This window comes from Borostomias antarcticus (genome assembly GCF_949987555.1).
Source record: "Borostomias antarcticus genome assembly, chromosome: 13".
NCBI classification, from domain to species: Eukaryota; Metazoa; Chordata; class Actinopteri; order Stomiiformes; family Stomiidae; genus Borostomias; species Borostomias antarcticus.
The window spans coordinates 2,402,388-2,414,405 of record NC_140246.1 but is presented as its reverse complement, the minus strand read 5'-3'; the positions used below and the strand labels follow the sequence as shown (position 1 = coordinate 2,414,405).

Genomic DNA, 12,018 nt, shown 5'->3' with positions numbered 1-12,018 from the left:
GTGGGGCCCTGGAGTGATCTCTGCTGGGGGCCAGGGGGCTCCCTGGTGATGTGGGGCCCTGGAGTGATCTCTGCTGGGGGCCAGGGAGATCCCTGGTGATGTGGGGCCCTGGAGTGATCTCTGCTGGGGGCCAGGGAGCTCCCTGGTGATGTGGGGCCCTGGAGTGATCTCTGCTGGGGGCCAGGGAGATCCCTGGTGATGTGGGGCCCTGGAGTGATCTCTGCTGGGGGCCAGGGGGCTCCCTGGTGATGTGGGGCCCTGGAGTGATCTCTGCTGGGGGCCAGGGGGCTCCCTGGTGATGTGGGGCCCTGGAGTGATCTCTGCTGGGGGCCAGGGAGATCCCTGGTGATGTGGGGCCCTGGAGTGATCTCTGCTGGGGGCCAGGGAGCTCCCTGGTGATGTGGGGCCTGAATTAACTAACACATGTTCAGCTCTCAGCCTCAACAACAGTCAGCTTCAAACTTCCCGAGAGCTCATAAATGAATAAGACAGGGAGAATAAAAGAGAGATGAAGAGAGGGAGAGAGGGAGAGGGAGGGAGAGAGAGAGAGAGAGAGAGAGAGAGAGAGAGACCAACAAACTGACAGACAGACCGACAGACAGACAGAGAGTCCCCTAAGGAGCACAAAGTGCTGAGTGGAGTCTGGTTCAGAACTCCAGTGGAGAGGAAGAGAGAGAGAGAGAGAGAGAGAGAAAGAGAGAGAGAGAAAGAGAGAGAGAGACACAGAGAGAGAGGGAGAGAGAGAGAAAGATGGAGAGAGAGGGAGAGAGAGAGAGAGAGGTGGGTGTAGAAAGAAGATTAGAGGGATCGTGTGTGTGTGTGTGTGTGCGCGCGCGTGTGTGTGTGTGTGTGTCCGTGAACGCACCATATCCATCTGCCCCAAAAACCAAACACAGATATTTCAGCAGGGCTGCATCTCAATAGTGTAACTCTTCCCTCATCTCACCTCCACTCTTGAATGTATCACCGGCCAAACAAACACAGCGTAATATAATAGAATTACTTCACCGGGGATAATAAAGTAATGAGGAGGGAAGGAAGCAACAGAGGACTATCGAAACGCACCCCTGCTTTGAGCAGTGTGCCCCAGGGGAGGACACCACGTCAGGCTATCGAGACGCGTCCCAGACTCCCCCCCACATCAGCATGCGGCGGGCGTCCAGTGCCGTCTCCTTGACGACAGCAAAGGCTCCGGCGGCGTCCGGCCCGCCTTGACTTCCTCCGAACTTCCTCCGCCGACTCTCCCCATCGCCATGGACACAGAGTGTGACTCACACCTTTCACTTGCTGTCCTTCTCCTCCCCCCCCCAAAAAAACCTTTCAATGGGCGTCTTCCACCCCCCCTTCCCCTCCCCACCCCTCCCAAAACCAACCCCTTTCTCTTTCTCTTTCTCTTTCTCTTTCACCAGAACCTTTCTAGGGAAAATAACTACAAACCCTGACCCCTGACCCCTGACCCCATTCACCTGCTCTGGACTGCCTAGTTGATTCCCACACATATTCTTTTACTGTCATCCAGACCCTCTCTCATCCTAACCCTGTCATCCAGACCCTCTCTCACCCTGTCATCCAGACCCTCTCTCATCCTAACCCTGTCATCCAGACCCTCTCTCATCCTAACCCTGTCACCCAGACCCTCTCTCATCCTAACCCTGTCATCCAGACCCTCTCTCATCCTGTCATCCAGACCCTCTCTCACCCTGTCATCCAGACCCTCTCTCATCCTAACCCTGTCATCCAGACCCTCTCTCATCCTAACCCTGTCATCCAGACCCTCTCTCACCCTGTCATCCAGACCCTCTCTCATCCTAACCCTGTCACCCAGACCCTCTCTCATCCTAACCCTGTCATCCAGACCCTCTCTCATCCTGTCATCCAGACCCTCTCTCACCCTGTCATCCAGACCCTCTCTCATCCTAACCCTGTCATCCAGACCCTCTCTCATCCTAACCCTGTCATCCAGACCCTCTCTCACCCTGTCATCCAGACCCTCTCTCATCCTAACCCTGTCATCCAGACCCTCTCTCATCCTAACCCTGTCATCCAGACCCTCTCTCATCCTAACCCTGTCACCCAGACCCTCTCTCATCCTAACCCTGTCACCCAGACCCTCTCTCATCCTAACCCTGTCATCTAGACCCTCTCTCATCCTAACCCTGTCATCCAGACCCTCTCTCATCCTAACCCTGTCATCCAGACCCTCTCTCATCCTAACCCTGTCATCCAGACCCTCTCTCATCCTAACCCTGTCATCCAGACCCTCTATCACCCTGTCATCCAGACCCTCTCTCATCCTAACCCTGTCATCCAGACCCTCTCTCATCCTAACCCTGTCATCCAGACCCTCTCTCATCCCAGACCCTCTCTCATCCTAACCCTGTCACCCAGACCCTCTCTCATCCTAACCCTGTCATCCAGACCCTCTCTCATCCCAGACCCTCTCTCATCCTAACCCTGTCATCCAGACCCTCTCTCATCCTAACCCTGTCATCCAGACCCTCTCTCATCCTAACCCTGTCATCCAGACCCTCTCTCATCCTAACCCTGTCATCCAGACCCTCTCTCATCCCAGACCCTCTCTCATCCTAACCCTGTCATCCAGACCCTCTCTCATCCTAACCCTGTCACCCAGACCCTCTCTCATCCTAACCCTGTCATCCAGACCCTCTCTCACCCTGTCATCCAGACCCTCTCTCATCCTAACCCTGTCATCCAGACCCTCTCTCATCCTAACCCTGTCACCCAGACCCTCTCTCATCCTAACCCTGTCATCCAGACCCTCTCTCATCCTAACCCTGTCATCCAGACCCTCTCTCATCCTAACCCTGTCATCCAGACCCTCTCTCACCCTGTCATCCAGACCCTCTCTCATCCTAACCCTGTCACCCAGACCCTCTCTCATCCTAACCCTGTCACCCAGACCCTCTCTCATCCCAGACCCTCTCTCATCCTAACCCTGTCATCCAGACCCTCTCTCATCCTAACCCTATCATCCAGACCCTCTCTCATCCTAACCCTGTCATCCAGACCCTCTCTCATCCTAACCCTGTCATCCAGACCCTCTCTCATCCTAACCCTGTCATCCAGACCCTCTCTCATCCTAACCCTGTCATCCAGACCCTCTCTCATCCTAACCCTGTCATCCAGACCCTCTCTCATCCTAACCCTGTCATCCAGACCCTCTCTCATCCTAACCCTGTCATCCAGACCCTCTCTCATCCTAACCCTGTCATCCAGACCCTCTCTCATCCTAACCCTGTCATCCAGACCCTCTCTCATCCTAACCCTGTCACCCAGACCCTCTCTCATCCTAACCCTGTCATCCATACCCTCTCTCATCCCAGACCCTCTCTCATCCTAACCCTGTCATCCAGACCCTCTCTCACCCTAACCCTGTCATCCAGACCCTCTCTCATCCTAACCCTCTCATCCTAACCCTGTCATCCAGACCCTCTCTCATCCTAACCCTGTCATCCAGACCCTCTTTCCTTGGCAGCTCTTTTAAACAACCGTGCCTTTCTGTGACCGTCCCTCCTCAGACAAACCCTGCTATTGTCAGCTGGTGAAACTCCAGACCGGCTTCCTGGAGTCAAGAGGGAGAGAGGAGAGCTAGAGCCTTTTAGTTCCACTGCCTTCCTCTCCTCTCCTCTCCTCTCCTCTCCTCTCCTCTCCTCTCCTCTCCTCTCCTCTCCTCTCCTCTCCTCTCCTCTCCTCTCCTCTCCTCTCCTCTCCTCTCCTCTCCTCTCCTCTCCTCTCCTCCCTCTCCTCCCTGCCTCCATCTTCCTCTCTAAACATTTACACTATGGCTGAGCTGAGGGAGGGTTCTGGAAAGTTCCAGAAGACGCCGTGATTCCGGGGACATTAATCCTTTCTTCAACCAGCTGGGACAGAGCCATGTGAACAAGATGGGCCAACGAGCACAATCTATGGACTCGCCGTGGCATACACCAGGGACATGCCTCCGTGTTTCCTATTAATAAAATACTGCTATATCAGAATAAGAGACATATGGACATTGCATGGTGGGCCACTTCAAAGACCAGGATGCAGAGACCGGACAACTAAGTCCTGATTGGAGCTCGCTCTAATGACTGTGACTGCACGCCTCAGACAGGCAGTCTAAATGGATTAAAGCATGAATAAATTGCTGTAGAATAGACTAGATGCGCTGCAGATTAAATACAGGCATTGAATAAAAAGATACACAATACAGTATATAGGGTTTATAGTATCTAGGGTTTATAGTATCTAGGGTTTATAGTATATAGGGTTTATAGTATATAGGGTTTAAAGTATATAGGGTTTATAGTATATAGGGTTTATAGTATATAGGGTTTATAGTATATAGGGTTTATAGTATATAGGGTTTAAAGTATATAGGGTTTAAAGCCGGAGCCAGGAATCAATTATTCAATCACACTGTGATTTCGAACCTCACTTCATGATGAAAATACTGCCCCAAACATGCATATCCAAATCTCCCAGCTCCTCGTGTGATAAGCCAGTGAAACAAACTGTACTTTCTTCCTCTTCTTTCAGAAGGCTTTCCAAAATCTTTTTAATCAGATTCCCACTTCTATTAACACTCAGCCCCGCCTTCAGGGGGAATGAGCAGGCGTTTTAAGGGTTTGGGGTGTCAGCTAAATGGTAAATGGACTGCACTTATACACTGTAGCGCTTTTATCCGACTTTTCAATGGCCTCTCATTCACCCATTCACACACACACATTGGCAGCAGCTGCCATGCAAGGTGCTCGTCTGCTCACTGGGAGCAATTTGGGGTTCTTGTCCAAAGACACTTCAACACGTGTACAGGAGGAGGCGGGATTCGAACCGCCAACCCTGCTACGGTCGATCATTGGACGACCCCGGCTCTAACTCCTGAGCCACAGACGCCCCAGCACCCAACATTTTAGCCACAGTCGGCGAAATGTTGCTCTGGGTCTTCTCTTCTTTCACACATGAAAGGCTGAGAGGGGCGCTGGCCGGAGGAAAGAGGCCCGCAGACGGAGCCGAGGCAGCTGCTGGCCTGCTGACCGGAGGGTTAACGGTCCGGGTCTCTGGTCTTTGACTTCGTGCTGCTGTCTGTCTCTCAGCTGCCTCCCTCTGACCGAGGGCTCCTTCACACGGGGCAGATAGCGTTTCACACGGGGCAGATAGCGTTTCACAACGCCCCGGCTGAGACAGGCTCCTCTGAGGACAGACAGACGCTGCCTGTGTTCCTGGTGACTGCTGACTGGAGCCAGGCTAGGAGGTAGGAAGCCAGGCTAGGAGGTAGGGAGCTAGGTTAGGAGGTAGGAAGCCAGGTTAGGAGGTAGTGAGCCAGGCTAGGAGGTAGGGAGCCAGGCTAGGACGTAGGGAGCCAGGTTAGGAGGTAGGGAGCCAGGCTAGGAGGTAGGGAGTCAGGCTTGGAGGTAGGGAGCCAGACTAGGAGGTAGGGAGCCAGGCTAGGAGGTAGGGAGCCAGGTTAGGAGGTAGGGAGCCAGGCTAGGAGGTAGGGAGCCAGGCTAGGAGGTAGGGAGCCAGACTAGGAGGTAGGGAGCCAGGCTAGGAGGTAGGGAGTCAAGCTAGGAGGTAGGGAGCCAGGCTAGGAGGTAGGGAGCCAGGCTAGGAGGTAGAAAGCCATGCTAGGACGTAGCGAGCCAGGCTAGGAAGTAGCGAGCCAGGCTAGGACATAGGGAGCCAGGCTAGGAGGTAGGGAGCCAGGCTTGGAGGTAGGGAGCCAGGCTAGGAGGTAGGGAGCCAGGCTAGGAGGTAGGGAGCCAGACTAGGAGGTAGGGAGCCAGACTAGGACGTAGGGAGCCAGGCTAGGAGGTAGGGAGCCAGGCTAGGACGTAGCGAGCCAGGCTAGGACGTAGTGAGCCAGGCTAGGACGTAGCAAGCCAGGCTAGGACATAGCAAGCCAGTCTAGGAGGTAGGGAGCCAGACTAGGACGTAGCGAACCAGGTTAGGACGTAGGAAGCCAGGCTAGGACGTAGCGAGCCAGGCTAGGACATAGCGAGCACGGCTAGGGAGGAGTGCTGAGGAACATGGTTAGCGCTCCAGAGCAGCCCCCTCTGGCCCATGGCGAGCAGACGTAGCGGTGGTACTCTGCTCTGCGTTGGGCTCTTTCAGTTGGACCAAACTGTCAGCGCTCCTTAGAGGAGTGAATTTACCAGCCGCTCGCTGCCGGTTTATGAAGACTCATGATTCACTCGGTCACACAGACATGGATAACAGATCTACTCATTTGAAAAGTTTATACTGTATATTTAATATATCTTTTTCACATCGTTATTTAGACTGAACAGATTATACTGAGGCTCTCTCAGAGACCGTTTCAGATCACTGCCACAATGTTACCATGGTCACTGATATAGATTATTGCTTCTTTTAGCTATGTAACCTTGGTGATAGATTTGTCATATTAAGATGAAAAAAATAAAATAGCAACACACATTAATTATGTCTCCAGTGCCACTATGAGAGTAACAAGAGAGCAGCCTAGAAAACCATCTTGGGTATGAATTTTTCCATAGTGTAGCTTTCTGCTGACACACACAGAGACACACACACACACAAACACACACGCCCACGTGCACACGCACATACACACACACACACACACACACACACACACACAAACACACACACACACACACACACACACAAACACACACACACACAAACGCACACACACACACACATGCACACACACACACACACACACACACACAGTTGAGAGACAGAGCAATAAGAAGTGATACCAATCACAACGGGAGTGATCTTTAATCTGTCCTACAGTCACTGGTTTGCCCTTTAAGGTTTTTTCTGCGAGTCGGTCTTCCATGTAGGGAAACGGCCACACGGACAGTGATTTTAAAAAGGAGTACACTGAGAATTTAAGCATTTAATTCTAATAATACAGTATTAAGGTAAATAAGCATGACTGTGCCCCTGCAGCGACACACAGGGTGATATAACAACATCTATAGGGTGGTATAACAACATCTATGGGGTGGTATAACAACATCTATGGGGTGGTATAACAACATCTATGGGGTGGTATAACAACATATATAGGGTGATATAACAACATCTATGGGGTGGTATAACAACATCTATAGGGTGATATAACAACATCTATAGGGTGATATAACAACATCTATAGGGTGATATAACAACATATATGGGGTGATATAACAACATCTATAGGGTGATATAACAACATCTATAGGGTGATATAACAACATCTATAGTGTGATATAACAACATCTATAGGGTGATATAACAACATCTATGGGGTGATATAACAACATCTATGGGGTGGTATAACAACATCTATAGGGTGGTATAACAACATCTATAGGGTGGTATGACAACATCTATAGGGTGGTATAACAACATCTATGGGGTGATATAACAACATCTATAGGGTGATATAACAACATCTATGGGGTGATATAACAACATCTATGGGGTGGTATAACAACATCTATAGGGTGGTATGACAACATCTATAGGGTGGTATGACAACATCTATAGGGTGGTATAACAACATCTATAGGGTGGTATAACAACATCTATGGGGTGATATAACAACATCTATAGGGTGGTATAACAACATATATGGGGTGATATAACAACTATAACAACGATATAAGCACATGTGGGTCTGATGGCCTGATAAAACACCATCTACAGTATCTAGGGGTCAGGGGTCAAACCCATTGCTGCATCATGGCTTTTCCCTGACATGCAGAGTGGGCATCATCATGAGCGGTGGCGTCATGCTGATGAGGTACATAACCAATGACAGAAAAAGTAAGAAATTAACAGTAATTAAAGGCTTGTAAATACAGGAAAATGTGTACAGTATGGGTGGTGTGTTAGCTCTTACTCTGCCCCTATCCAGTTGAAACCAGTTGAAAACAGTTGAAACCAGTTGAAACTCATTCTAGCCTGACACTCAGACTGAAGTGCCCTTTCGTTTCACTTCATTATTCAGTCTGAATAGGCTCCCATTGCAGCCGTTTACCGAGATGAGCGTCCTCAGCGATTAGTTCATCCCCTAACCAATTACCTTTAATTCCGTCATCGCATTCAAATCACTCAGAGATCACTCAGGGTGACAGCCTTTACAGACTCTGAATCACATTTTGAAAGACAAATAAACATCATATTCAGGGGTTGGAGACGTCTTCAGTGCTGTTGTGATTCTGTAGACGCTGTTAGACTGAAGCCTTTGTTTTCTTTCCTCATTGTAAGTGTATTTGATCAAGCTTCAGAGGAAACTGTGAACCTTCTGCCAAACTCAATTATGTCAGGTCCTTAAAAAAACAACTTATGGAGGATGCTACTGTGTATAAAAGCTGTATAAAAACCCATTGCTGAAGAGCCCCTCAACGCCGCCATGTTTGAGAAGTGCTCTACAATGTTGTTGGCTCGTGAACATGCGCCAGTAACGTACCGTGCTGACAGCTTTCTTGTGCATATCAGGTCGGCAGCTGTAGCTCCCGGCTGGAGAGGCGTTTGATTTGAGATCCAGCCACGCGAACTGCTCCCTCATGGTACACTAGCATTTCCACATCACCTCCCCACTAAGCCATAACACTAATTACTGTAACGTGGAAATTACGTTGGTCTGTCGTATGTGGGACCTTCAGCTTGGGAATAGTTAATTTTGCCTATTTCAAAGCAGAAACCGTCACTAGCTGCTGTACACATGACAGACACTGAAATAGCTTCTCTTGTCGTCTCTGTGTCGCCAGCATTAAATTAGACAGACTGCTCATTTACATCATCTTCTACACAGAACTCAACTTCAATTGCTGGAGAGAGTGGAAAAGTGCTGGGAAAGTGGAGAGAGAGAGAGGGAGAGAAAGAGAGAGAGAGAGAGAGAGAGAGATTGGCAATCTGCAGAGAACGTGATGCAATAACATATGGTGATGGAGTTCAGTACACTGTGTGGTGTACAAGAGAGATGCCGTGTGTTTGTGTGTGTGTGCAGAATGTGTATGCATGTTTGTGTGCTTGTTTGTGTGTACCGAACAATACTCAAACGCCTCATGAGCGCCTACTTACTGTAAACGCTCACGTACAATTTACATCACCTCACGATGGAGACACAAGCCTCCCCTATCCGTCACTTCAGTCTGCCATGCCAGATTGAGATCTCCGCCACTGAAAGTCTGGAGACATCATTGAAAATCGTTGCTATAATAGCTCCGAAAACCGATGCTACCAATCACAGCCACTCCCTACATCCCCAACAGGATGATCATGGACCCATCGTACAGGAAATGATGTCCTAGCGGTAGTGGTGCTCACATAACGCTCACACGCTAACACTACACCTTAAGCCTTGGTTCTACTCTCAAACCGATGCGTGTGTGGGCAGCTGAGGACACCACAAACACATGGTACTTCTGTCTATGCTGCTTTCTGGAGGCCGCCTTCCACCCATGTGCAGTAGATCGGCCACAGTAAGTTGTAGTGTAGCGGCCATGCGGACTTGTTAGCATATTGTGACAATAGACATTAGAGGCAACTAAAGGCTTCAGAATTCACAAAACTCATCTTCAATTATGTATTTTAACTATTAGAACAAAACATACTCTGTTCTGTGAGCCTCTGTTAAACATAGACTTAATTTTCTAAATGTTTTGCTAATCCCATTCATTTCTCCTATAGCGGTTTTGGACTACAACACACAATGGCAGAAATGCTAACTTAGAATGATCACCTCACCACTCTATGGGCAGATGCTGTATTTGGTGCGCATATTAGTGTATATGTGCTCTGTATACATATCAAATATTATTGATAGACAGCAGGAATGAAAGGGGCCCCAGCATACTCCCCTAGGATACTCCACATTTGATAGGAATAAAGGTACCATTAACATCAACAAACTGCTTTTGTTGTAAAAGATACAATCTCATCCAAATCATCAATTACTCAGATTCACAATGTATTTAAACGAGTTCCTTTAAAATGATTATACATTACGTACATAAGTTGAACATACTGTAGTCAAGCACTGAATAGAAGGAAATAGGCAAAGTACACATATACCTGCACTACACACACACACATAAACACACACACACACACATATATATATATATATATATACACACACACACTTTTGCCATAGCAGGTATACGGTGAAGGCATGTGTGTTAGTTCTGCTGGCACCGAATATGCCACATATGCATGCATGTGTGTATGTGAGTGTGTGTGTGTGTGTGTGTGTGTGTGTGTGTGCGCGTGTGTGTGTGTGTGAGTGAGTGAGTGAGTGAGTGAGTGAGTGAGTGAGTGAGTGAGTGAGTGAGTGAGTGTGGCATATTGAGGAACAGATGGCTAGAACTGGGCTCTTTCAATTCCCTTCAATATTTTTTTCCCAGAATTCCCCACCTCACAGCAAAATTGTCAAATTGTGATTTAGAGGACAGAAAATGTCTTGACCAGAAAAAAAACATTAGTGACTTAGCAAAAATTAAATTCAGAAGACCATGTTGTTCAGGTATTAAACCTTAAGGATATATCAAAAACATGTTGTTCTTTCAGCATCTAAAATCACCAGATAAACGTCGATGAATGAAGCTCAAATGCCACTGTATCTCTCAATGACGTCCCCAGGAAACTATGGGAAAACAAGATAACCTTATAAACAATCAATACTAAAGCTTTCAACTTCCACTAAGGACTTCCTAAATGGCATCTCCAAATGTCAATGGGTATCTCCAGCTGACATCCTCCTGCCTGAATAAGACGATTTCACAGATTCAACCATGGCTCAAGGGAATCTGCTGTATAGTCAAGTGCAGGCCTATGATAGTTGCAGTCAAACAACGCCAAGTTCATATATATATATATATATATATATATATATGCACGGATAGTGTCAATATATTTCATAATAGCATCAATAGGTGCATGAATTACTGCCAGTTCATGCCTCTCCAAAGAAACGCATAACATGAAAGTGCCTTTATGTTCGTTGCACATAAAACATATTATTGGTTACTTATGAATCAGTGTTTCTCCTTACCTATCTGACAAAAAATCAGAAACTGGGCGACCAGTGGGCTCAGTCTGCTTCCACTCGCCTCCATAATATCCAGTCTCAGCATCAAAATGAGAAATTGGCGGAAAAAAAATATAATAATTAAAATGATTTTAAGGATAAAACGAGTAAATATGCTACTCTCGCCTCATTCCGACGGTGCTGGGTTGCTGACATCCGTTCTCCGTTCCGAACGGACTGGCTCCCCGCTCGCTTTCACGGTATCCACTCCAGAAGCAGGATTGGGTGCGATCCGCCCACCACGCACACAGAGGCGCAGCGGGGAGGAGGGGGAGATGTTGGTGGGCACTGGTTTTACAGTCTAATGAGAGCAAGTGGACGTTGAAGACCAACACTGCAGCATATTAAACCGGTTAAAGAAGGGCTCAGAAGAAGATTATAATAAGCTAGTATTTGCGTTTGCCACCAAACGAAAATATAATGCAACTGTAACACAAGCTGTTATAACATGGTGCTTGCAGCAGGTATAATTCAGCCATAGCCTACTGTACCAGTCAGAGGGATCAACACAAAAGATTACTGACACAGTAACAGCTGGGCAGAACCTCAAAAACAAGCCTATACGCTTGTCCACGTGGTCTAGGACACGACTACAACGGATTGTATTTGAAACGGCATCAGAGCGGATATCGGAACAAAACGCAGGGAGCTATTAAATACTGTAGCTAAACTCGAGCCGGAGCTTGTCTGTATAGGACCGCGCAGCTCCTCTGAAGCCCCCTGGAGACCGCGCCACTCCGATCTGGGGGCAGGACCAGACATACAATAACACGCTTCCCGGGTGTTCCTTCCCGTTATCCTCCCGCATTAATTAACATAAATTAAGAGAGATTATCTTTAATTTATGCACAACTCACTTGTTTGGCCACATTTTTTTCAGGGAAGCTCAACACAATGTCTTTTGCATCTCAAGCTCCGCTATGTGTGTGTGCGTGTGCGCGTGGCAT

At 48.3% G+C, this 12,018-nt stretch overlaps 1 protein-coding gene across 1 annotated transcript in view; it reads right to left on the bottom strand.

Moving 5' to 3' along the window:
* The window catches only part of ptprz1b (protein tyrosine phosphatase receptor type Z1b), a gene marked incomplete at both ends in the record, with an annotated part of 48,943 nt that extends 40,395 nt beyond the window's left edge, over positions 1–8,548 (bottom strand). Inside the window, 3 exons of the mRNA XM_084447683.1 lie at positions 25–392; positions 1,141–1,241; positions 8,450–8,548. Coding sequence (XP_084303809.1) covers positions 25–392; positions 1,141–1,241; positions 8,450–8,548 — 568 coding nt within the window. The remainder of the gene's footprint in view (positions 1–24; positions 393–1,140; positions 1,242–8,449) is intronic.
* Between the last annotated feature and the right edge of the window lie 3,470 nt (positions 8,549–12,018).